Genomic DNA, 26,355 nt, shown 5'->3' on the forward strand with positions numbered 1-26,355 from the left:
AAGAGCATTAGAGGATGAAGACTACCTTTACCTCGAAAGAAGGATAATAATTATAATCAAGTGGAATACAAATGTGATTCTAGAACTAGAAGAATAAAAGATAGCAGTATAAATTATTAGAATCCTACGGTACTAATACATCTGGCATATAGTTTTCTTTAAAACATAACCACAGGTTGAGGTATAAAAGAAAACCATAGATACAATGTTTTCATGACATAGACTCTATACTATATGGTTATCAGATGACTTGCTGCTTTGAAACAGTCTCCACATGAAACTGCCAAATGTGAAGGAGTTTGTTTGTCAAATGGACTTGCTATAATATAAAATATATATCATGAGTTGTATCTAAAATTCTCACTCAAAAGTATAATGAGATGAATAGACAGACAGAAAGAGAAAAACGTAGAGGGACCATCCGTGTGAACATTACAAGCTGCAAGTGCAAGAAATATCAGAAGGGTCGATCAAATTTTTCACCCAGCATCAATTTATATATGGTATTTCATTATAATATATACAGTCAAACCCCACTGTACTGTCCCTCGTTATACCCTCAAACCCGCTTACCGCCAGGTTCTGAGAGAGAGAGAGAGAGAGGAGAGAGAGAGAGAGAGAGAGAGAGAGAGAGAGAGTCACCTAATGTTTTTAGTGGCTCAGGTCAGGGCGTACGACACGGGGGTGGCGGCTGATAAGCAACGCTAACTTTACGAAGCCATTGCAGCAATCAAGGGAAATCGCCTAAAACAAGGAGCTTCTTGGATGGCCGAGGCTGAAGACACCACCAAGGAAGTCAGCCCACTGGAAGATATACAGCGGGGTGAAGAAAGGATAAAGATGAATGAGAGAGAGCAGTGAGATTTTGGGAAGGTAGAGATATACGACAACTGACTGAAGACAACTCACGGCATGAAGAAGAGGTTGTACCTGTATGCACGGACGGATCTGTTAAACGAGGGGAAAAATCTGGATGGGGCTTCTCAGCAAAGTGAACAGCAGAGAGCAACGATATGACAACATCTAGCATGAGAATGGAGATTGAGGCAATCACTTACTACTCAGGCTCTCAAATGGGTTACAACAACTCGACAAGCACATGTGATCTTTGTCACAGACTCTCAGAGCACTCTGAGGAAGATTGAAAGTGGGAACCATAGAGCTGTAGGGACAGAGCTCCTGAAGAAGACGACACTGAAAAAGATCACCTGGATCTTCACCCCGAGCCATGCAGGAGTCAAGGGCAATGAGCGGGCTGATGAGCTCGCTGGGAAAGCATAACCTGAAGGAAAGCTGTGCCCTGACAAACTTGAAATTGTGCATTCAGTCAGGGAAAAAGGGGAAAAAGAACAAGGAAAATCGGAATACCATAATCTTGAGTGACTTTATGAGCTTGGAATTGGATGGGGCGCCAGCAGAAGATCAAGACTTAGTGAGAGGAGCAGAAGGCTATGGAATCAAACATTGCTTGGAACCGTCAGCATCTACACACTTCGAGATGTGCTTCTTCAGGGGACAGAGCACTTATGCGCAGTGATGTTGGCCCTTCACACAAGTAACAAGTAATAAGTTTTAGTAAGTTTGGTAGATGGTAAAAGAAATCTCTTTTTATCAGCTGGCGACCTAAAACTGCAAGTTGAAATGCAGTTTGAACAGTCTATTTGATAAATATGATGGCGCATAATCATTCAAATATTTGTAGAAAAGAATGTTCAACTTAATTCTTTTCTAAACAGGAAGCCAGTGCAGTGTCCATGAAAGAGGTTACCGTAGCAGAGTCTCGCTTTCTTTTCTGTAAAACTAAACGCGCATCATAATTTTGAACTGTTTGAGTGGGTGGTTGGCAGGTGCTCGAGTGAGGTTTACTCCTTCAATTCAACCCTTTCAAACATTTAGCTTCCTTAGCTCTCTTCCTACATTTAATTTGCATGTTACTATCTCTAAAAACACCTCTAATCTCCGGCATTTACTCTTACATAACCTATTGGGTTGCAAGTGCCCTAAAATTCTTACTAAAACTAAAAACAGAACAATTTGAAGTCTTTTGACTTTCTTCAGTGATATGATATTGTACAAACAGGAGGAGAAGCAGAGATGTGAAGTAAATGGAAGGCAAAAAATAAGAAAAGCTGGAAAGAATTGGGCTCTACCCTTGCTATATTCTTCAGCTTCCCAAAACAAAAACACACCGTTCATGTACTTGGACAACTAACACTGAAATTCTCAAATGGAAAGCCAGACAACAGACTGAAATAAACACAAAACACCATTTTATTCTTTTTATTGATTTAAATACGTTGTAATTAAATACAATAGATTAGTACAGTTTTCTGTGGGACAAGATACCAAGCATGATAAAAACTCATACCACTCCCAGGATCAGTGAAAATCATAAGTGTTAAATAATTTAACACTGAATAATTTAACTTGGACGGACTTTTGATACACCTGGTACTGATTCGTAATTGGATAAGAACAAAATGCCAGAATTAAAATAAAAGAAGTCAAAATGAAGGACCCACAACCCCCCCCCCCCAATACATTAAAAAATGTACTTCCCCTCTCCCCTTCTAACTGCCAATTCCATAGTTTTAATCCCCCCCCCCCCCTCTCCATTTAGGTTTGTCCAATGAAAGACAAAAAAAAGAGCATTAGAGGATGAAGACTACCTTTACCTCGAAAGAAGGATAATAATTATAATCAAGTGGAATACAAATGTGATTCTAGAACTAGAAGAATAAAAGATAGCAGTATAAATTATTAGAATCCTACGGTACTAATACATCTGGCATATAGTTTTCTTTAAAACATAACCACAGGTTGAGGTATAAAAGAAAACCATAGATACAATGTTTTCATGACATAGACTCTATACTATATGGTTATCAGATGACTTGCTGCTTTGAAACAGTCTCCACATGAAACTGCCAAATGTGAAGGAGTTTGTTTGTCAAATGGACTTGCTATAATATAAAATATATATCATGAGTTGTATCTAAAATTCTCACTCAAAAGTATAATGAGATGAATAGACAGACAGAAAGAGAAAAACGTAGAGGGACCATCCGTGTGAACATTACAAGCTGCAAGTGCAAGAAATATCAGAAGGGTCGATCAAATTTTTCACCCAGCATCAATTTATATATGGTATTTCATTATAATATATACAGTCAAACCCCACTGTACTGTCCCTCGTTATACCGTCAGCCCCGCTTACCGCCAGGTTCTGAGAGAGAGAGAGAGAGAGGAGAGAGAGAGAGAGAGGAGAGAGAGAGAGAGAGAGAGAGAGAGAGAGAGAGAGAGAGAGAGAGAGAGTCTCCGCTCTGAATACATGTGCATGTACATGTATATCACCAACAAAAAAGACCTTTTTCGAACACAAATTGCACAGCAGAATTATGTTCCATGACATTGGGCAGTCAGGGCTATACAACAGGGGAATCCCGTTGAACTGTCAGCCCTGATAGTCTGCCAACTTCATGCTCGTCCCAAAGGTGGCAGTGTAACAAGGTTTGACTGTTTATAGGGTTGATAGGGGTGGTGACATACAATATATAGTTTCAAAATCTGATCTCTCAATGTGAGGAGAGTGGGAAAGGGACATGCATGTTCTGAGAGGAGCTAGAATAGGGGACAAAAGCGAGAAAAATATTTCAAAATTAATTAATTAAATGATCAAACAATAACGCATAGACATTATCGTCGTAATTCATATTCTCTTATTGTTACATCTTAGTGTTGAAATACGTGTGTGTGCCTGGTGAAAGGTACCAAACGACGCATTTTGAAGAATCTTTCTCGAAGTCAATGATTCTCTGATGCCAATAAGATCACTTGCACCTAAAAAAGGGACACGGGAACAACCCCCCCCCCCTCCTCCCTCCAACAACAAAAAAACAAAACAACAAAACCTGCATTGTTTCGGATAACATTCGGCAAATACTACAAAATATTTTTGACACGTAAGAAGACATGATGGACTGCCTCCACCAAAGGAAGATGACACCCTGCTTCAGACAAGGTGCATGGAATTTGTCCTGTACATTTTTCCAAGAATCGTTTTCACAGTACACTGACCACAAATGCTTTGAACAGGGTAATCAAAGAAGGATGAGAAGTACATAAATTGACAGACTGATCTTTACAATGTTCACACAGGTTCATAATTATGGTAGTATGTAAAATTTCAGCCATAACAATCAAATAACAAATAATAACTCCTCCCACTCCCACCATAAACATCCCTCCTCCTAATGGTTCCCCAGGCCATTTATTTGCTCAGAGACACTGGATAGAAAAGTAGCCAAACACTTGACTGTAGAATCAACTCAAAACTATGAATACAGCAAAAAAAAAAACCCAACAAAAAACAACAAAGAATCAACCCCCCCCCCCAACAACCCCACGTGCAGGGGCGAAACAAAGTACAAGCAAGCCTAAATTAAAAAAAAAAAAAAAAAAAACCCAACAAAAAACAACAAAGAATCACCCCCCCCCCCCAAAAAAAAACAAACAAAAAAAACAATTCTTTTAGCCATATCTACACCCCTCCCCTTGCAATTCCCATTCGTTAAAAAGTCCTCACCTCACTTACTATTGCTCACTTTTGTTAAGACAAGACATAACTGACAAAACAGCAGCGACAGACTTTTCTAACGGAACAGTTGTTGCGTCTCGCACATCATCTGGTTGATACGACCGACCCTGTCCAAGGTCGATGTGTCTAGCGTTGCGTGAGACGGAGTGCTTGTCCGTCTGTCCTCTGAGCTATCCTCATATGTTGCGCATGGAATGCTGATCACAGAATCATCTTGAAGTAAAGGATATTCGTATTGCGGGCGAACAAATGGGCGGATGGGGGAAGCGAGATCACCAAATGCGTTTGTCAGAGATGAGATAGGAGGGTTATCTCTGGTTGCAGCTGTAGTAGGAAGGGTTGAGATGAGATCCCGGGCTGCCTCTCTTTCTAGCGTGCAAGCTCTTTGACTGTTATCAATGGAAGCGACAGTCTGCACGGGCATTGACTCAAGTTCAAATCTGCCGAATGACGGAATCTGATCCTCTGCTATATCTACTGTGCTGTTGTCTCCAGTTGTTAATGTTGTTTCAGATCCTGTGGAAATCATTTGTGCAGACTAATTGTAGCTTGCCAAGTTTGATATTCAAAAGAAGTCTGAATGGCCAGAAAAAAAAAAGATGAAACAGAAGAAGCTGAAGGTGGAGGAGGAGAAGATTAAAAAAGAAAAAGGAGGAGGAAGAGAGGAGGAGGAAGAGAGGAGGAGGAAGAGGAGAAGAGGAAGAAGACGAAGAAGTATAAAAGGGTTTGTGTAAAAGTTTTAGTGGTTTCTGTCACATCTTGCTTCATACTTCAGAAACACCACTGGTTAAGTGTGAAAAAAAACCCAACCATCCCAAATCAAAAATAACTTTGAAGTACGGGTATTGTTGCGGCAATTCTTTTGAGGGATAAACCTTATAAAATAAACAGATTTCTTACACCACAGAAACCAAATATTTTGGAAATGAAATAATATTTCATAATATTCCAAAAGTGAAGGATTGAAGAAAAAAAACAAGAACCTGCCCAATTTTAATATGTATCCTCAAAAAACTCCTGTGTGTTTGTTGAGTGATTTTTTTCGGTAAGTGTTTTACGGCGCTCGTACTGCATAAGGTCATACTCTGACCGAGTGGTGGCCGAAACCTACTCTTATCAATTTTGGACCATGAAGGGATCTTTAAGGAGCGCAACTTGTTAAGTATGCAACCACATATGCCACAGAGGTCTATACCAAAAAATGTATAAATAATATACATGTGCATAGGTCCAGGAATCATTTTTTATTGTGACTGTAATGAAACAACTCACATATTATATATGGATAGATTAAAGATACAGAAGTTTGCAAAATACCATTCTTTTTTATAACCTACCAGTTAATGAGAAGTCTTAATGACACTTCAGGAATGATATATAGGGGCACCTTGGCAGAGCAGTTCAGGTATGGGCTGACCTCAGAGTCAAAATATTACAAGAAGTGTTAGGAAAAGAAAATTTCAAGATGCCGTTTCAGACTTGAAAAGGTATGGGAAAAAATAGAAATATGAATTCTTACCATTATTTCCCACCAGTGTTTTAATGAAGCCCATCTTGTTGTCAGTCCTGGTATCCCTGTCCACTTCTTCTCTGACCACCACAACGTCAACCTTTTCTCCGCCAGCGCCATCGGCATCAGCATTGATGTCACCATCTTCAATGTTGATAACCTCCCCATGACTTTCTACAACTTTCGCTCCGAGCTCTTCTTTACCCGCTGAAGAAAGAAAAGCCTCCTCATCCTCTGCCCGGACTTGAACTATCCGAGGAGACTGTCTGCTATGATGACCTGCATTTCTGGTCTTTGAGCTGCCTGAGGTGACTGCCCGACTAGCAGCCAGAGTTCTGTGGTAGGCTGTCTCATCGTCTAACTGAAAACAGCATTAAAAAAATATGCTACACATGTTCCTTCACATAAAATTTACAGTTTAGGTTACCTTATAAGGGAGTATTATCAATATTTTTGTCATTTTGTTTACTTAACTTTTCTCTTATTCTCAAACTCATAGCTGTCAGAACAAAATCTTCAGTGGTACTGTTGGTGTTCACCATGACCTTTACAACTAAAGAGAACATGAAATATACAAGAAGCTAATGCCCTGACTAATCAGAGTTCTGAGTTGAATAATAATGGAGACTGAGAGACCTAGATACAGGTGTTGAGTCCCAGGTGAGAACGAAAAAACCTAAAACTAGAACTGAAAAAATTAAAAATGAGAACAGGCTTTGAAACATGGACTGCCATTTAAATGAAAACTGAAATCCTGAACCTATTATGCTAATTTTATAATATTTTTTAATCTACGTATCATCTTTATACAACATAAAAAAGGGAAATTTTGCAAATAGTTGCGTCCCCTTTCTTTTGGTCAGGGGACTTGTTTTCAGAACAGGGCCTAAAGTAAGGTTGATTTTATACTTCTTACAAATTTATAGTCTTGAATAAAATTTATACCAGGCAGGCTCTCACAAGAGAATTTGAATTCTTTGAGGACATAGCGGACACATATTATGTCCAATCACCATCAAACCAAAAGGTAATGTTTCTGTACATTTTGAACAATCATACGCAAGAAGGAAACACAAGTTGCATATATTTCAAAGTGTGCATGTTGTTGCATGCATTTTAAAATTTCAGATAAAAAAATAGAAAAATCTACTTTAATAACGAAATTATGTCCCAAAACAGCGTATCTTCAAGTGTTGTTGAATAACCAGAATGTACATCCTCAATGAGTTTGTCTGTGCTAAAGGACTGCTTCAAATTACTATCACCATAAATTATTATCACTAGTGTAGCAGAAAAAGGATGAAACATGCCAGACAGCCTACCTTTGTTTCCACCATGGTCAACCGATTTTCAATGAGGACAACACGAGAAGTGAGGGTGTCCAGTTTAAAGATGACATCATTCATTTGTTTGGTCAGTCCAGTGGTCAGGGCTTTGAATTGAGCAGGCTCTGGAGGAGGCTTTGGTACTTCCTGTTGGTCCATCCTCTGCAGGGTAAATAAATAACAGTCAAAATTGTCAAATGAATAACAAATAACAACCAATTGCATTTATTTATATTGCCCATTTTCATCGCGACGAGATGCTCAGTGCGCATTACAATAACATAGCTGAGGTAGACACTCACAATGACAATTAAAAAGAATTAAAGAAAAATCAGTACTAAAAAGATTACACACAGGTCGACATACTGGAACAGGTAAATGGACACAAAAATGTGAATGAGTATATATATAAAGAAACAGCTGGACATTGATTTTGGTTGACAACTCATAATGTAAAAAAGGATGAGTCCACTCATCGGATAGAAGCATAAAAAATGGCCATCCATTGTCAAAGAGAAAAGTGGTTGTCTTAGACTGGTGGGTATCTGGGACGGTGTTGCGACAATTCAGAAAAAAAAGCAAGGATGGGGGGTGGGAAGTTGTTATTTGTACAGGTGATTGTCTAGGACAGGAGGCTGTTAGAGCAGGTTCGACTGTATATCATTTCGCGGATACTAGGTGCCTAGTTTCCGACTCGTTTTTGTTTTGTTTTTTGAACATGTAAAATATTCTAGGTACCTATTTATTCCTTTAAAAAAAAGAATAATGCCCAGCCCGAACTGGAAAAGCACAAGATTTCAACCACCTGTTCTGGGCTTCCTTCAGGCCCAGCCTGTGTCAGGATACAATTTCCCGACCAGGCAGGAAACATTTTCCCGGTACCGCTGATCTCGGCGGGAAAAGCTTCGAAAGCTGGAGGATTTTAATTAAAAAGCCGGATTTCCTACTTTAGCTGAAAACTGGCAAATCTGGGATATGCACTGTGTCTGTTTATAGTATTACTATGATGTGTTAGTAGAAAGGGAGTATGCATAATGAGATAATGAGTGGGGGGGGAGATTGTTGACACGAGGCCAGGTATATAGTTTTAGAGAGAGTTTCATGGCACCCCCAAGCAGCTACATTCATATCAAGCATAACTGCATAAGTTATTCAATTCTGTGGGGTCCTTTCAAGTCCCCCAAAAAGGCCATATAACAATTAAAACTATCTGAAAATGGCTTTACAGAACTTCAAAAGCCCAAAGACTCAGTTTCAAATTACTTTGAAAATGTCAAATTCTTAACAAATCTTGAATCCCTAGGCTTAAGAGTAAAAACATAAAAAAATAATGCACTAATGTAAAAAAAAAAAAAAAAAAAGCCAACAACCCTTTTTTGAAAAAGATTAATGCTGGTGTTTGAAGAGAGCTGTCAGTAGGTTAAACTTCTTCCCTGCCATTGTATTCATTTTGCCGCTTTTTTTTACTTCAGCACTAGACCACTAACTATTTTTGTTTAGTTATTTTTTTATCGAGTTGTTTTTATGCCCCCATCGATATCGACACAATTTTGATGATTCAGGAGGCAGGCTTCTGACCCTGCCTGTCAGAGCCAACCCAGGCTGAGAGGGATACAACATCTTTGCAGAAAAACAGGGCTACTTGATAAAATAACTCTCCCCACTTGGAAAACAAACTAGGGTCTCTTAAGAGTGACAGCGAAGCACCTGATCGCTGCTGAAGGTACTCCTAAAAAATTCAGACAAGGCACAACAAGCATAAGGTTCCTACCTTTAGTGCAATTTCCAGCTTGCCTAGTCTCTCATTGAGGTTGACCAAACTAGGGGAAACCATACCAACAACCTTCCTCCGGATTTCTGCCTCCATTTCTGACTGGCCAATAGTGCCGGCTGGTAACGATGCAAGAATTCTTCCCGACGATGATTCTGTAACTGTTGCCGTATCAAGGTCAGAATCAGAATCTATATGGGAGGAACAGGGGGGCGGGGGGGAGGGGACCAATATCAGTTAGAGTTTGAGTAAAGAGAAACACATCAACACAATAATCAACAACAGTTATCCAGTGCAAGGACGAGGGGAACAAATGATTGATAAAATACGAGGGACGTCCAGAAAGTAAGTAGGCCTATGGTTTTAAAATAATTGTAAAAGAAATAATTTTCCCGATTAAAACCATTTATTTTTTAATACCTCATAAATATATATATGACTACTTCCCCACGTAGTCACCAGAATTGTTGAGGCATTTGTTGTAGTGTGGGACGAGCTTCTGAAAGCCCTCATTGTGGAAAGCTGCCGCCTGCGATGTCAGCCAATGTCGAGTCTCTCCCGTGAGATCAGCGTCTGAGTCGAAGTCCTACCCGGCCAAAAACTTTTTCAAACGTAGGAATAGATGAAAGTCACACGGAGCCAAGTCTAGGCTGTACGATGGTTTTGGGTCTGTGCAGACTTGTGAGGAGTTGCATTGTCGTGAAGCAGAACAACGCCGTCGCTGAGCATTCTGTCATTTGTTTTGAATCACTCTACGCAGGCCGTGTCAGGAAAAAAAAGCCATGTGTACAGTATTTTTGGACATTTCTTTAGATAGAATTTTTGGGAAATGGGATGACAATTAACTCTGATGTGTACTGCAACACACTTAAAAAACTGCATACAGCGATTCAAAACAAAAGACGAGGAATGCTTAGCGACGGCGTTGTTCTGCTTCACGACAATGCAACTCCTCCCAAGTTCGCACAGACCCAAAACCTGATCGCCTCCTTCGGATGAGAACAGTTGAAGCTCCCATCGTACAGCCCAGACCTGGCTCCAAGTGACTTTCATCTGTTCCTGCATTTGAAAAAGTTTTTCGCCGGGCAATACTTTGACTCAGACGCTGACCTCACAGGAGAGACTCGACACTGGCTGACATCGCAGGCGGCAGCTTTCTACGATGAGGGCTCTCAGAAGCTCGTCCCACGCTACGACAAAAGCCTCAACAGTTCTGGTGACTACGTTGAGAAGTAGTCATATATATGAGGTATTAAAAAATAAATGGTTTTGATCGGGAAAATTATTTCTTTTATAATTATTTTAAAACGGTACTTTCTGTACATCCCTCGTAATAATATAAAGAAAAGGGAGGATTCACCAGCGTTCGGTGTGTGTGTGTGTGTGTGTGCGTGTTTGTGTGTAAGTGTGTGTGTGCATGACTTGTTTTGCATGGGACATGGTAGAGAAGTACAGACCTAGATCAATTTTAGCTAATAAATCAGTATGCTTTTGTCAAATCGAATATCATATGTCAAATTTTCTTCTTTAAAAAAAAAAAAATTTTTTAAAGGATGGTAATCCATCCATTAGAGATAATTGAGGTACAGATTTCTCTGTGCCTCATAAGCTTCTGCAGTACCGTCCCACTTACCAATATGGCACAAGGCTGAGGAAAAGTCAGGAACAGATACTTTTCCTATTATTATTTGTTCAATTTTAACTGCTGTTTGTGAAGCTCATAATAATCAATAATAATAAACGTACAAAAGGAGAAAAAGAAATATTAATAATGGTACAAACAAAAATATTAATATTACTGGGATGATTTGAAGAGTAGTGCACAAGGATAAATGAGAAGAAAAGAAAGATAAAACACCAACTAATAAAAATGATGAAAATTACAAAATCTTTGATTCTACTAAAAGCCCCCCATAAGATGAAAAAAATAAGTACTCTACTACTGAACCTGAGAACTTGGAGGTTTTGGACTCGAGCGTGCACTTGAGTATTAAAAAAAAAACTACTTGGGGGAGTAGTCGCAAGAATAAGTACTTGCAGGGATTTAATACTTGAGTGGACTCGAGTACTCATACACCCGTGCTAATCAGGGCTGAGTAGTATACAGTCTGATCAGACATATGGAACTACTTGATATTCCCCACCAAGGAATAAACCTTATCTCTTTTGTATGCTGCCATTCAAGAGTGAAGCAAGCTTGCATATACTTCTTTATGATATATTAAGTCAAAAGGAAGCTGTTGCGTTGTCAATCCAGTAGCCTTTGAACGTATGCCCTTTGGCGCAATGCCATGTAGAAAAAGGTGGAGGTCTTTGAATATGTTCTTTGTCGCAGTATAGGCTATTGTCTCAGGTAGAGCCGAGAGGAACAAGTAGCCATCAAGATCCTGTAGTTTGGGACATTCGAAGAGCAGATGTTGGTTTGATTTGTAGATGTGGTATGCAAAAGGAAGGAAGCCCACATATTGCAAGATCGGCAACAATGAAAGCAATAAAAAGTCAGACAAGTGAAGCAAAATTTACCAGATGGCACTGGCTCTGCCTGGTCCCTTGTGGGAGCCAACTGGGCCATTCTCAGCTGAGGAAAAGCACTCTTGGGTATGCAGAAGCCATTGGCTGCAGATGCTGTGGCCTGCGATGGTAACACAATAGCTCCTGACACATCAGGAATGGATCTAGCTGCAACCTTACGAGGGCGTTCTTTAGCTGAAGATGGCACTAAAAGAAAGAAAACAAAGCAGACTTATTGACCTACATCAAGATATTGTTCTGCAATAACATACTAAACAATCAAAACATACATAATAATAAATTCCAGTGACAGCACACCTCTACGCTGGTTGCCACAGTGCACTGTCATGTCTAAGATCAAGTAAGTTTAAACAGGATCATCTCTCTAATTGCTATCACCATTAATTATCTAAACAGAAATCATCAGCATGTAGGAGAATACCGGCTCCTTCGAGTTCAAACCAAGGTAAAAGACATGACTAAAAGTTTAATCCCCTCAACAACATTCTTTAAGGGGGGGGCCTGCAGCAAGAAATGCAGGTATGGGGCCAACTTACACAAATTGAGATAATTACACTTTAAAATTCCTGGGCATGTCCTGAATACTATCTAGAAGAAAGGTACACGAGCCTCCCCGCATCCTAAACTGCTGTTTGGGGGGATTTTAGAGCGTAGGGTTGAGTCTGTTTCAGAAAATATTTGCCAATTTAAAAAAATTTTTTTTTTTTAAAAGACGCTAAATTTTCACAGTTGGTAGTGTTCTTCTGCTCTATTTCTGACTCGATTTCAATGAAACTTTAACAGAATGTTTAAACCATACAAATCTAGCTTTTTGCAAGAGGAATTGTTGATAAATGTATTGGTTCTTAATCTGTGAGCTTGAAAAGCTAAGTTTTCCAGTAATTCCACTATTTCGCTATAGGCGGAAATAAAAGTGTCATAAAATAAAAGCTAAAGCAGATATTAAAAAGTTAAGTATGAACCTAATCTGTTTGTAAATAAGGTGAGAAAATGGTACCACATTATGTTTCTAAAATCCAATATGGACGCCGTTCCCATGACAACGGAATCAGTAATTTGTTTTTACAATTGGCAACAAATTTCCATTGCCATATAATCGTCCACACCAAATAAAAGCTCCTTAGGAGTGGCATTAGCCGAGATAGGCTTATTCTGTAGCACCCCTCCTTAAATCATATTGCAGGTGGGCTTCTTCGACCTTGCCTGCCTCGGCTAACCCAGACCGAGAGGGATACAGAATCCAAGTAGACAGAGATACCCGATAACATATCTTCCTTCGCATGGAAATTGAACTCAATTCTGCCTGAAAAGGAGAAGAAGTCAACCGTTACGCCACAGAAGCTGACAGTTGGTTGATTAAACATAGCATTATTATTATCAAACATGACATTAAGAAAAAGAGAGAATTTTGTCATTATCGATTGGAGTTTCTGATGAGTTGGTACAACAATGGTTACCCAAGGACATTACATTAGTTACATGAAAAAAAAAGCAGGAGAAACAATATTTTCGGGCACTGTAGCTTTTCCAAGTTCCGTTTTTTTTAAAGGCAGCTCGTACTTGTTTGAAAATTGGTGGTCCCTTGATTTAGAACTTTCTTTATAAAATTTTTCTCCTCAAATACTACTAAGGAAGAAGAAGTAAAGAAATGAATTCCGACTAATAACCACAGCCATAATTTCTATCTCTCTGTTGAGCACAAGGAAGGACACTTAAGGGTAACTCACCGCGAGGCTCTTGTCGCACCTGAAATAAGAAAAGCAATTTTAATAAATAAAAGTTATTACATTAAAATTTTTAAAATTAAAATACAGTTGAACCTGCCATGACGCCACCTTTATAAGACGGTCACCTGTACAAACGGCCTACAGCGCACGAAATCAGCCAAAATCGCGCCTTTTAGTTGCACCCCAGCTCCCGCTGTCCGGAGGTGATTAATCACCCTCGTGGTACCTGTTGACCTTTTTTATTGGGGTCATTTGACCTCATCGCACCGTTATAAACTGGGATGCATTCTTGATAAAATCGTCTCATTTACTATCTCAATTGCAAATGTTAGACCCACCAAGTAGTTTTTATTTATACAGTGGAATCCACTTATAACGAGTCCTGAAAAAACGAAAAGTCTGTTATAAAGACACTCTTCTAAAACCCCCTTTTTTTCTCTTCTTTACCTTTGTAAATAAAATATATATTGTGCTATCAGTCAAACATGCAAGTCGGTTATAGTGGAATATTGTTGCTGCTGTGCAGAGTGCATAGGCCAATTAGATCTATCCATTATGTAAAACCTCGCCAGTTGAGAAACGTGTTGGTGATCTAGCGAAACAAAGAATGGGTGAGCCCATGTGTGCCAACAATGAAGGCCGGAGCCACTGAGTTAGAGTAGGGAAGGTGTGGCATGCGTAGACAAGCAGAACGCATCGCTTGATAGGCCAGCATAAGCCTAGTTTAGATTATTAAGGCCTACCATGCCTCTCATTTCTCCGATGTGGGGATGGAGAAGTCACAGTGCTGTGATGAATGGAGCGAAAGTGTGACGTGCGCAAGAAGATGGAATGCACCATAGGGTGTGGTGGAGTGGGGGAAAACACAGCGGGCGAGTTAGCCTAGAGCCCTTTCTTTCTAATCGCCAACGCCGAGCTGTCAGTCAACACCACTAGCGCTAAAGAAAGAAACCTGACTCGATTTTTGATTAAGTAAGACCCAGAGGTCATGTTGAACAAAATCATCATCAGGGAAGATAGCAAAAAGAACCAAACAGAACACCAAGCTTATAGATATTAGGCCTACTTTATTATTTCCCTTGAATTTATTACTGGATCCCTTATAGCGAAAATCCTGCTATAACGGACATTATGCACCGGTTCCCTCCCTCTCGTTATAACACGATTCCACTGTAGACTTTAGCAACACCATTTCTCCTCCTCTTAAAGAAAGTCCCAGTCTTCCGTGTGTTATTCTAGGAGTTCTACACAAAGATCAATAATTTTGAGGTCACAGAAACTGCGGTAGCAGTGAAATTTGGTATGTACATACCCTTAAGTTTTACGTTTATTTCCCTTAAAGAAGAACTAATCCTGACGCTCAGTTTTCTAATTATCGGCGCTTGTTATGTCATAATTAGAAACGATAACAGGAATCAGACATGACCATCTTGCACTGTCTGTTACAACTAAACAGAGAAATACTGATTCACTTTGTTTTTGGAATATCATAAAAAAGGCTGGGAACTACTGATTCCCGAGTGCAGTGGTGTCTTTCAGTCAATATCATTGCGTTAATTAGCGCTCAATTCAGAAAGAAAAATATGATTTTCTAAACCTCCCGCGCGGTCACGCTGACCAAAGAATGCCCACGCGATGACCCCGTTCACCGTCACAGGTCAGCGCGCCACTGGCTACCTGAGTTCTCAACTAAAGGATCCTGTTTCTGTGCGTTGCGGGCCACTTTCCATTTCCCCCCTTGCGTTTTTTCTACATAATTTAACGGTGTAAAACGGGCACCTGTCCAACGTGGCCACCCTGTTTTAACACACAACCCCTAACCTATCACACCAAACAATAACCCCTGTCTTAGACGGCCACCTTAGTGACTCCATTACGTTTTGTCATAAATCATGCATTTGCCTCTGGCGTTGTGGGCGAGCCGCCATAATCCAATCAACTGTCGTTGTTGTTGTGTAGTCCCTCCAACCGATCAAGTTGCGTTGGCCCCTCCCACTGTTGACCAATAGGTAACAAGTCTTCAGCTGCTGGTGAGGTAAGCATGGGATCCCTCATAACCCATAAGCCCCCCCCAGAACTCATACACAAAAGTGAGATGAGTGGTCACTGTTTACCCAGTGTGTAACAAATTAACAATGGAAGTCAACGTGAACTTGTGACAGAAGCGTTGCTCTTTCTCCGAATGGTGGCGATCCATGTGTTTGTTTTACCATAGCACTCTGTCCTCCTTGTCTGACACATTTCGTTTTATTGTCACCCTGGCATAAAAGCAGCAACAGAATGTTTAAAAAGAAGAAAAAAACCCCCAGCCAAAACAACAACTATAACAACAATAACAATGTGGCGACCTCAGAAAGGAAGGGTTTGTTTTCTTCATCTTGATCAGTCCTGCCTAAGACGGCCACCTGTCTAATACGGCCCCTTTTCTCCTTGACTCGAACCTGTGTAGGACAGAACGGCAAGGGAGCCCGAAAAAAAATTCCGTCTTCACATTTTCCGTCTTAGACAGGGGAATTTAGGGGGGAGATGGAGGGGGGTTTCAAAGGCCCAGCCGGTGGGATCAAGGGTCGCTTGTCCGGTCAGAAAGCAGTGGTCAAAACTTCACTGTCACGCCTCAACTGCTATCCTCTTTGATAATGACATGCGTCAGTCTTACTTATCCAATTACCACCAGTACTTGCATTTCATATGACCACTATTTGGCTTATTAAAAACAGATATGTTTGAACATCTCTTTTGCTTCCACTCTTAGCCCCACCCATCGGTGTAACAAGCACAGTCAACCAATGCCACCCCTCACTGCCATGTAACAACGATTCGAGGAACCGTTTTCTTGGCTGACTGTACGATCAGGGCGGCAGGCATAGGCCAAACTAATATTTTCACACCTCAGGCTTCTGGCTACCTATGAAAGTTTCTGTGGTGTCTTGCTACTCAAGCACTTTCACTGGCACTCACAAGATTTCACACCCACACCACCCTGACCATCTACATTGCTCAGGGCTCACATAGATGGGGTAACATCTACCTGTTAAGTTTAGAGCCAGCAGAACCAAACTTGGAGGTTTTGTTTCAAATATGGGCTGAGTGGGCAAAGCATTTCCGTCTTAGACAGGTAAAACCCTCCGAAGAGAGCGGATTTTTCTTTCCGTTTCCACGTTGGACAGGTTTCCGTTTTATACAGGTAATTAAAGAGGAATATATCAAGGGGGGAGCGGGGAGATTCCGTTAAGACAGGTTTCTGTTTTACACACGTTTCCGTTAAGGCAGGTTCCACTGTACATATTGCTGAACAAGCTTCATTCGTAAACGTCAGACATTCGGAATCTCACAGCAACCGGGTAATACACAATATAATTTCAATATATTCACATCTACCTGACTTTTTTCACATCACAAATATACCTTCCTGCATAAAATCACCTTAAAATTATGAAATTGTGAGAGTAAATTGTCATTACCTTAATAACACCCCTTTGTTCACTTATGGCTGATAAAGACCAAACAAAGTTGTTACAATTTATGAACTTATCTGTACAGCGCTTACCTTTTCAGGGTGGCTACTAGGCCTGTGATCTTTAGTCGCAGTCACTCTAAACGCAGAGGATGTTTTTGGTGGTTTGTATTTACTCCTGACCAGTCGCAAGATCTCAGTTGCCATGATAACCTTTCTCTCAGCAAACCCAGGTGAGAAAAATTGATCCCTCGTGACCTGCGGCTTGTGCTGGAACATGTCACGCAGAATCTGGCGGAAAAAGAAAGCTTTGTTCAATTGAGGAGGAAAGAGCCATAATCATAAAAAAGTAAAGTAAAAAAAAAGGAAATGCAATACAAACGTTGGACTGGCACATAGCGCTTCGTGAAAAACTTTAAAAAAATTACATGTACTTTACAAGCTTAACATCTACCATCTTCTACTGTTGGAGGCAATGGGCTCAGAGACAAGAATAAAGTAGAAAGCAGGAAGTAAAAGGGTGCCTCGAATTTATATGTGTCCCACCTCATGTTTTTTCACGTTGTATCAGCTTTTCTACATAAATTTACCTGTGAACTAAAAGGACATTATTGTGTCTATTTATTTATGTTTGGGTAAACTGAGAAAGAAAAAAAAAAAATTGAGATAATTTTGCTATAAATAAATATAATACTTGAACATATCAATAGAAAAAAAAGAAAAGAGAGACAAAAGAGGATCACAAAAGACTGGATAGATGGCATAATATAGATTGTAAAACACATAGAGAACTTGCCGGAGTGCAGGGATGTTGCTTCCTGAAACAATGAACAATGTTGAGAAGGAATTTGCGCTGTACAAATGATATCTATTATTATCATCAACAATTAATTGATACAAATCAACTGTGCTTACACCAGAATCAACAAACTTTACACATACTAGTGAAATCATGACTATTCATCGTTAATCACAAGGTATAGACAATTAACACACTTTCACTTCTTGGAAAGAAATGAACATAAAGTGTATAGAATACACAAATGTAATAAATTCATATGCATTAATTATTTGAATTTGTCTTCACTCTAGCGTCTCTGGATAACATAGCAGTAGTTTAAAGATTCTTAATTATCTTTAGAACATGCTTGCAGTACAGAGATAATGTAAGTCTAAAGAATAACAATAAAAATGTAGAAAATACCTTGTACACTGCCTCCATAAACCGCATATCAGACTTGCCATACAACTCATTATTAGAATTGGAAATATCCTTGTTCAGCTTTGTACTGTATGTCGTAAACAGGTAGTGGTAAAATGGCAAATAAGTCTTCGGCAAACCACTCACAAGGCTGAATGAAAGAAAACCAAATGAAACGATGTAAAAAACTTTTAATTTCAGGGATTAGATACAAACTACAAAATTATATCAAGATGATCTTGATGAATGTTTTGGTTTCTAAACGTATCTACAAATTTTAAAGGGTTATAAAATGCTAGAAAATGTTCCCAAAAAAGAAATGACAAGAGAACCATCACAAATATGAAAACTTATAGTGGCATAAAATTCATTTGTAGCTTTTATGCTAAAAATCTATTAGCCTTGTACGTACCATTTTACAGATATTTGAATGGTTTTAAAAATTTAGAGAAGGATACACGTAACTCCAGTACAGAAAAAGCTTTATTTCTACATGTTCTCATGTTACTGAGGCCAGATCAATTTTCGAAGAAATTCATGAAGAAATTTCCTTTCAAATATTGTCCAATAGTTGAAACCCGACCTTATTCATGGATAAAAGTGCCCCATACTTTCTGATTAACAATGAGTAATTAGTGAAACAAAATGCTTATTTAGTAAAAGAACCTGTGACATTAATTTTTTTAAATTTCACTAGCCAGACTGAGAACTGGAAAGAGGACTTTTTTTTTATCAAACTGAGTCTGGCAGACAAAGACTTTTTGTGTTTAATGAAGCAACTGAATGATATTCATAATAAGTAAAAATATACTGCATGATAGGACTACTAGTCAGCATCATCATATTTAAGTTTTGCTAGTGATATTGTTAAAATAATCAGTAAGACCTGAATAAAAATGTGTTCTCTTTGATAGAAATGAATTTTCTAAAGATTTTATCTTACCCATCAATATCCATTGTGCCTGAATATTTGACAGCTTTCAATTCAGCCTGAAGCTGCTTCACATTATTCTTCATGTCTCCTGTAGAGGCCATGCTGCAGCCACTCTGCCAAAAGACGAACAAACTATACTTATAAAGAATACATGTGCACAGTTCACACATCAAAACTGATTTTGTATTATGCCAAAAGTTTCTATTGATAAATTCATACCTTTCACACAAACCCTTCATAGGACCTTGGGACATCACAGCCAGGGTAACTTTAAGTGAAGCTGAGGTCTCAGTCTATTTCTCCAAACGATTTCCGTTCTCGAGTGTTGTTGGTTATTTGCACAAAGTTACATATTTGGCTATTTGCGAAAGTTCGGCGTTATCTTTCACTCTGCCATTCTGCAAAGACTGGGAAGAAGCATTTTTTTTTTTGCATCGAATTCAATTTCTAGAGCTAGAGATTTTTAGTTGTCTGAATATTCAGATACTTCAATTGTAGTGAAGGCAACATTCCCGGACTATACTTCATTTGAACATGCTTTCAAAGGAACTGCAAGAAAACAAGACTGCTCGACTTTGGCAGTAATTTTAATCTATTTTGCATCTAGTCACCCTTAAAGTCTAAACCAAAAACTACATCACAAAAAAATCACTCAACGCCCCCCCCCCTCCCCCGTTCACACCTTACACACACGTACAGACACACTCACACACACGCACACTCACACCACACACACATAAACATACACGGACCACTCCATTCGCAAATACCAAAAAATCTCGAGAACGGAAACTGTTTGGAGAAATAAGAGTTCAAGTTTATTTTCCTGAACGTTCGGAGAAATAGAGCCGGCCCTATTATAATGGGCTCGCAACTTTGAAGAAGTAATCTTCTCGCTAGAAAATAATTTGTAGTGACTTAGTAATGTGGGGAAAAAGTTGTTTCATGGTGTATTAAATGTGAAGAAACAACCTGCTGAGTCAATATCTGCACATTCATCTTCATCTCATCTGATGATCTCAGATCTGTTCACGTCTAAAAGTCAGCTCATGGACAAAACTTGGTACTTTTTTGGTAATTCCCACATTTGAGCCTAGATCTACATCCAGATCTATACGTCTGATGCACGGCAAGCTAAGATATCAAACCTAAAAACTGCAAAACATCAAATTATGGTAAAATTCAGGGGGGCATGCCCCTCTGAAAACCCCCACCATCTTTTTATTAGGTTTGGGGGGGGGGGGGGGGGGCAAGCCCCCCTGAAACCCCCCTACTCTTGGGGCCAAAACCAGCGAATAACAATTGCGGGGTGGGAACTACCGAAAAGCGCCCAAAACTTAGGCTACCTTTGACTTTGAGTCCACAGAGTTGAGTCAAGCATGATGTGGTGGTGGTGGTGGTGGGGTGTAAATCTCTTAACATTAGGCCGTGACTATTTCTCCGAATGTTCGGGAAAATAAAGTAGAACTTTATTTCTCCGAACGGTTTCCGATCTCGAGATTTTTGGGGTTATTTGCGAGATTTAGGCGTCATTCTTTCATTCTGCTATTCTACGAGGACTGAAGCATTTTTTGCATCAAATTCAATTTCTAGATCTAGATCTAGAGATTTTTAAATGTCTGAATATTCAGACTTCAGTTGTGGTTGAGGCACGTTCCCGGACTATACTTCATTTGAAAGTAGCTTTCAAAAGGTACTGCGAGAAAACAAGACTGCTCGACCTTGGCAGTAACCTATTTTGCATTTAGTCACCCAGCAAAAAATAAAATAAAAATCCTTCATATTAAAAAAAAATCCTTCCACGACCCCTCTCCCCGTTCACACCTTACACACACACAGACATACACACGTACAGTATTCACATGCACTCACACAATAATATTATCAACAAATCTCTAGAACAGAAACCGTACAGAGAAATAAAGTTAAAATTAAAGTTTATTTTATTTTCCTGAACGTTCGGAGTAATTAACCTTTTATCATAGTCATCAGGCAATCCGCAGCCGTTGACTGCTAGATCTAGCCTAGGCTACTGTACTGTAAGTGTAAGTGTTCGGAAATCCGACTAATTCGTCAAACCGACCCCGTGTCCTCGTACAACTCAGTCTCTATATATCTATAGTAGTATAGACGATAGAAGTACAACAAAGTCAAGCAATAAATTCCTTAATCAAATTACCTGCAATTTTGGGTTAGGCCTTGAATCTAGATCTAGATCTGTAAAACCGGGATGGTCTTTCTGAGATAGCTAGATTCTAGCCTTCCCCTAGCGAGAGCCAGTCTCGACTCAACATTCAACACCAATATTTTCGTTCGTCGTAGGCCCAGGCTACGCTTGTTCAAACCTATTCCCGGAAGTTGGCTGAATCCATAGACGCGAAGAGAAATGAACCTAGCCTACAGGGTTCACAGGTCATGATAGGTCTCGGTTTTGGGAATAGCGAATCCCCTCGCTATCCTCAGACATTTGGGAATAGCCTCTTCACAAATATTGAGAGACAAGACAGTTGTAATCTGGACAGAACATAAACTAAGTCTGTAAAATTGACAGTATTTTAAATTCATTTTCAGCACTAGATCTAGATAAGAAGAGATGGGTGAACTTAAAAGGTTGCAATCGAGGTCGGTAGCATTCGTTTCGTTAATTTCGTATGATAAACCAGCGCTGGCAAAAGTGGGCGGTGGTTAAGCATAGTCCACTTTGTCAACCACACGATATACGCTGGTGATTTGATTTCAGAATAAAAAAAAGTTTGTTGTGACAAAGCTGTTGTGCAATCAAAGGCTGGTTATTCGTAGAACATTGCCCCATATTAAATCAGACAATTCATGTAATTTGTCGGATATGGTTTTTTTAATATTTCCTTTGTAAAAATGAAAAAATTTGATTAAAATTCAAATGTTTCTAACATAGTTTGTTTCATAATTTAGCGAAGTCGGAAAAGAGTGTACAATTTTTAAGTTTGAATTGTGATAACATAACGCCGGACGCCATTTTCCCACGCTGGTGTGGATTATCGACGTTGAACTTTGTGTTTTTTGGATATTAGGAGCGTTCAATTCATTTGTTTTTGTGTCTGGTATCACTAACACATAAACATGGATGCCGTACGGTCCTTTAACAACGAGGTAAGGGTGTGTTTGATAAATATGCAGGTTAACTCTCAAAAGTGCTTTCTCCTTTCTTCTTCTTTTTCTTTTCTTTTGTTTTCATTAAAATAGCTTTGCTTTGCTTTGTCTTCAGTGTCAGTAGAGACAGTAGAGTCTATCTCAGTGACAAAGAAGAAACAAGGGACATTATAATTATATTATGATGTCGCCTGTTTATAAGATCCTGTCTAGGACTAGAAATCTAGATCTAGATCTCTATGTTACATTCTCATATTCCGTTCACTATTTACTTTTGCCTTACACTTGCACTTTGCAACAAGGAAAAAAGTCCAAGGCCAAGAAGATCCATTTGTTTACATCCAGAGAAGAAATCCGTAGAGAGATGTAGATCTAGATCTAAATCTTGATGACCAAATTAAAGGCAACACAAAGAAAAGGGATGCAATCGAGGCCTAACAGCAAAACATCAAATTATGGTAAAATTCAGGGGGGGCATGCCCCCCCCCCCCTCCACTCCTGAAACCCCCCTACTCTTGACTTTTACGAACGAAACTAGATCTAGATATTAGATCTAGATATCTAGATGGCCACCTCTATTCTCACCCGGAGTGAGAATAGTGCAGGCGAGTCTTGTGGCTATTCTCACCCGGTGCGCGTTCACCAAATTTTGCGTTCACCCTAAACCACAGAATGCTACACTGTGATCACAGAAAAATTGTAGAATTCTGTGCCGTGAACAGACGTTCCATTACAACTGTAGCCTACTAAATGCGTACAATTTTGTCTGTGGGCAGTGGAGAGAGAGAGAGAAAGAGAGAGAGGGGTAGCGCGAGAATTTCCGGGCAAAACAAAATGGCGACCCGCGTAGGTCGGCTTGGTTCGGCTCGATTCGAAAAGTTAAATAGCCGTAGCATCTCTGTAGACAACCAAATTGATTTACTTTTGTGTTTTAACATCATTTTTTAACTTTGTTTTGGTCAATTTGATCGTCCACACCGATAGACAGTATTCAGAAAGAGACAGAGAGAAGAGGGGAGGAGTTAATCTTGCGAGAACTTCCGGGCGGGTGAGAATAGCCACTTTCATAGGAATAATAGGCCCAGAAACTAGATCTAGATCTATTCCCAGTGTCACTGAGAATAGGCCAGAACCTGCGAGTTTGTAGTTTTGTTCGTTTAAGTAAAGTCAGGAGTAGGGGGGTTAACCCCCCTGACTTTAAAAAAAAATATGGAGGTGGGGGGGGGGTTCAGGGGGGCTTTCCCTCTGAATTTTATCCTAATTTGATGTTTTGCAGTTTAGTTACTTCCCTGCTCTTTGTGAAGCCTATTTCAAATAGTATTTGGTCATCAAGACTTCTGGATTTCTTCTCTGGATGTAAACAAATGGATCGTGGACTTAAACGAACTGAACTACAAGATCATCCTAGAACTTTTTAGGTTAACGTGTGACCCCTCACAACCCATAAGCCCCACCCACAACTCGTACACAAATTGTACTTAGTGAGATGAGTGGTCACTGTTTATCCAGTCTGTAACAAAGTAGCAATGGACGTCAACCTAAACTTTGCAACAAAAGCAGAGATGCCAACCAGTACGATTTTACATGATATTTTAGTACGATTTTTGGCCGAAAATACGCGAATATGACTTTTCATGAAAAAATACGCATCCTGGAATGCGAAAAATACGAGATTCAGCTTGGGTGAGTAAACCGAATTACCTCAAGTCCCATCTTTTGTCAAAATAGTCTCAGTATCGCAGAACTGGAATATTTGAAAACCTAGTCCGATGTGGTCAGTAACTTCATTTTTGCCAGTCGCAATCGGGATATATTCGTTCTGCTTTTCGCCTTTCCGGAGCGTACGTTTCACTTTCACGTGAATAGGCAGCTACGGCGGCAGGTGGAAGTGTATGTGACACCGAGGCTCGATCGGGAAATTCAAGATCTACTTTCGCTTTCGCTACCACCGAGAAGTTTGCCAGCAGTTGTCTGATAATGCAACATTTGTGACATTCAGGTTGTGAAGTGTAAACACTGTGTTGCCGTGCAAATATAATATGTAATAAATACTCGGACTCATTGCTTTTGCTGTCACTTGATTTTAAAAAAAGAAAGAAAATACAAGCGTCGTCCGATTTTTAGATTGCCTGGCTCGCCATCGTGACCGGTCACTGAACCTGCGCACATTCACATCTTAAATTTAATGTGGCATCGTGTGAGTAAACACCGTCTTTGGTGGGAGTAACGGCGTTGTGAAGTATCGGACTACGGAATAGGGGAGGAGATTATTGATTTTAAAAAAATTTGTTTTGGGGGGGAGGGGGGGGGTAAGATACTATCGGGGGGCTACACCAGAGGACAAAAACTTGGAAGCACTTTTCAGAATTTTAATTAGAGCTTTCTGCAAAGCAAAGCGCGCGTTGGTGCAGGCCGTGTGCGGAATCGGGACCCCTCATACTCATACTTTAGGTGCTTTTTCGGTAGTTCCCACTCCCCTTATTTGAGCCTGACCTACATCTAGATTCTAGATCTATACGTTTGATTCGCGCTGAGCTTAGATTATATCAAACCTCAGGGGGTAAAATTCAGGGGGGCATTCCCCCCCTGAAACCCCCCCACCATATTTTTTATTAGGTCAGGGGCAAGCCCCCCCCCCCCCCCCCCCCGAAACCCCCCTACTCTTGGGGCCAAAACCGGCGATTAACAATTGCGGGGTGGGAACTACCGAAAAAGCTTTGCAAGTCTGTGTTATTGAAATAAAGTGTTCGCGTTTCATTGGATGGATGGAAGTAATTATACTTACTTGGATGAGTGATAGATCTAGTAAATTATACCTACAGTCCTACAGTGTATGTTGTAGCTTTCTGTTCGAGACTGGCTGATTTTCAGTGTCACTGCATCTTGCCCTACCACAGTTGTTACAACTCTCACAGTGCATGGGTCTACTTGAGCCATTCAAGTTATTGCTTTTCTCTGAGTTTGAGCAATAATTTGAGTCTGTCACCCAGACTGGTTCTTGATACAGTAATTGAAATTCTTGGTCTAGGCCCTTACGAACTCTCAAAGCAGGATTTATTTTTATATAATAATGAGAGGAAAATATTATATAATAGACTGAAATACTTAAGTCAAACAAGACCCCAGTACGACATTGAACACTGACATGTTGTTGACTGGATACATGTATATTGTACGCGTATGTGCTCCCTTTTTCGAGATGGTGAGCTAGTAATTTTTTTTCAGGAAATATTACTGGACACCCTGAACATTTTACTATTACTGGTTGGTCGGTCGGTTGTGGGGAATACACATTTTCCCCTGAAAATACACATTTTCATATTTCCCAATACTCATTTCGGTTTTCTGTGGTTGGCATCTCTGCAAAAGCATCGCTCATTCTTCCAGTGGTGGGGACCCTTGTGTTTCATGGCTCTCGGTCCTTACTCGTCTGACACATTTTATTTTAGCAAGTGGCTATTCTCCAGCGTCGCGCCGGTCAATAGATCGGAAGCTATTCTCCAGCGTCACGCCGCCGGTCTATTACTTATGAATTACAATGTATTTGTCTTGGCACTTCGTGCTACTTCCATTGATACAGAAGATACATTTTCAGACACAAACTGTGGCACTAGTCGAGTTGTGATGTCCCGACTCAGGGGGCGGCCATTTTGGCTAAATCTGTCAGGGGATCTCCAGATTGGGCTCGCATTTTCGGCAGTTCCCACCCCGCTTATTTGAGCCTTGATCTAGATCTATTATAGGCTAGATGTTTGATGCTCGACGAGCGAGAGATATCAAACCTATCTGCAAAACATCATTTTATGATAACCCCCCCTGAACCCTCCTCTATATTTTTTTTTGTGAACAAAAATTAAAATATTTTACACCTCTATCAAAAATCTGCTCAGTGCAAAGGAAGGAGGAACATTTTAAAGGCATTCCCAAGGCGAAAAGTGTTTACTCCAAAATGGCCGCTTTTCTTGTGGGTGTGATACATGTAGTGATGTCGGTGAATGAGATGATGATGCTGGCTGTGGCAGTGATGATGATAATGATGAGGAGGTGGTGTGGTGGTGATGATAAAGAGAGGGTGAATGATGATTGTGGGGAGAAGGAGGAAGAGGTGGTAGTGGAGGAAGGGAGAAGGAAGATGAAGAAAAGAGAATAGAATGATGGTGAAGAGGAGGAAATGG

At 39.9% G+C, this 26,355-nt stretch overlaps 2 protein-coding genes across 2 annotated transcripts in view; one reads left to right on the plus strand and one right to left on the minus strand.

Annotated features, from left to right (window-relative positions):
• Positions 1-4,521: 4,521 nt before the first annotated feature.
• On the minus strand, positions 4,522-21,671 carry LOC101850644. The gene is made up of 10 exons (XM_005097113.3): positions 21,231-21,671; positions 19,061-19,164; positions 18,121-18,268; positions 17,010-17,207; positions 13,463-13,481; positions 11,727-11,921; positions 9,204-9,394; positions 7,430-7,594; positions 6,117-6,468; positions 4,522-5,113 (listed from the first exon to the last, which is right to left on the minus strand). Exons 2-10 carry the CDS (start codon positions 19,150-19,152, stop codon positions 4,653-4,655), a joined length of 1,821 nt encoding a protein of 606 aa, XP_005097170.1. The 5' UTR covers positions 19,153-19,164; positions 21,231-21,671; the 3' UTR covers positions 4,522-4,652.
• A 186-nt stretch (positions 21,672-21,857) lies between these two features.
• LOC101850883 (SR-related and CTD-associated factor 4) overlaps positions 21,858-26,355 on the plus strand; it is a 40,553-nt gene continuing 36,055 nt past the window's right edge. Inside the window, exon 1 of the mRNA XM_005097114.3 lies at positions 21,858-22,180. Coding sequence (XP_005097171.1) covers positions 22,151-22,180 — 30 coding nt within the window. The 5' untranslated portion in view covers positions 21,858-22,150. The remainder of the gene's footprint in view (positions 22,181-26,355) is intronic.

Source organism: Aplysia californica, unplaced genomic scaffold (assembly GCF_000002075.1).
Source record: "Aplysia californica isolate F4 #8 unplaced genomic scaffold, AplCal3.0 scaffold00146, whole genome shotgun sequence".
Taxonomy (NCBI): Eukaryota; Metazoa; Mollusca; class Gastropoda; order Aplysiida; family Aplysiidae; genus Aplysia; species Aplysia californica.

Bases quoted from the DNA above. Each gene is read 5' to 3' on its own strand.
- LOC101850644 (XM_005097113.3), bottom strand. From the start codon at position 19,152: ATGGCCTCTACAGGAGACATGAAGAATAATGTGAAGCAGCTTCAGGCT. The intron at 17,208-18,120 runs GTATTTTCTACA...TTTTTCCGCCAG, and splicing joins TTATGGAGGCAGTGTACAAG to ATTCTGCGTGACATGTTCCA. The intron at 6,469-7,429 runs GTAGGCTGTCTG...TGCTGTTTTCAG, and splicing joins TGACCATGGTGGAAACAAAG to TTAGACGATGAGACAGCCTA.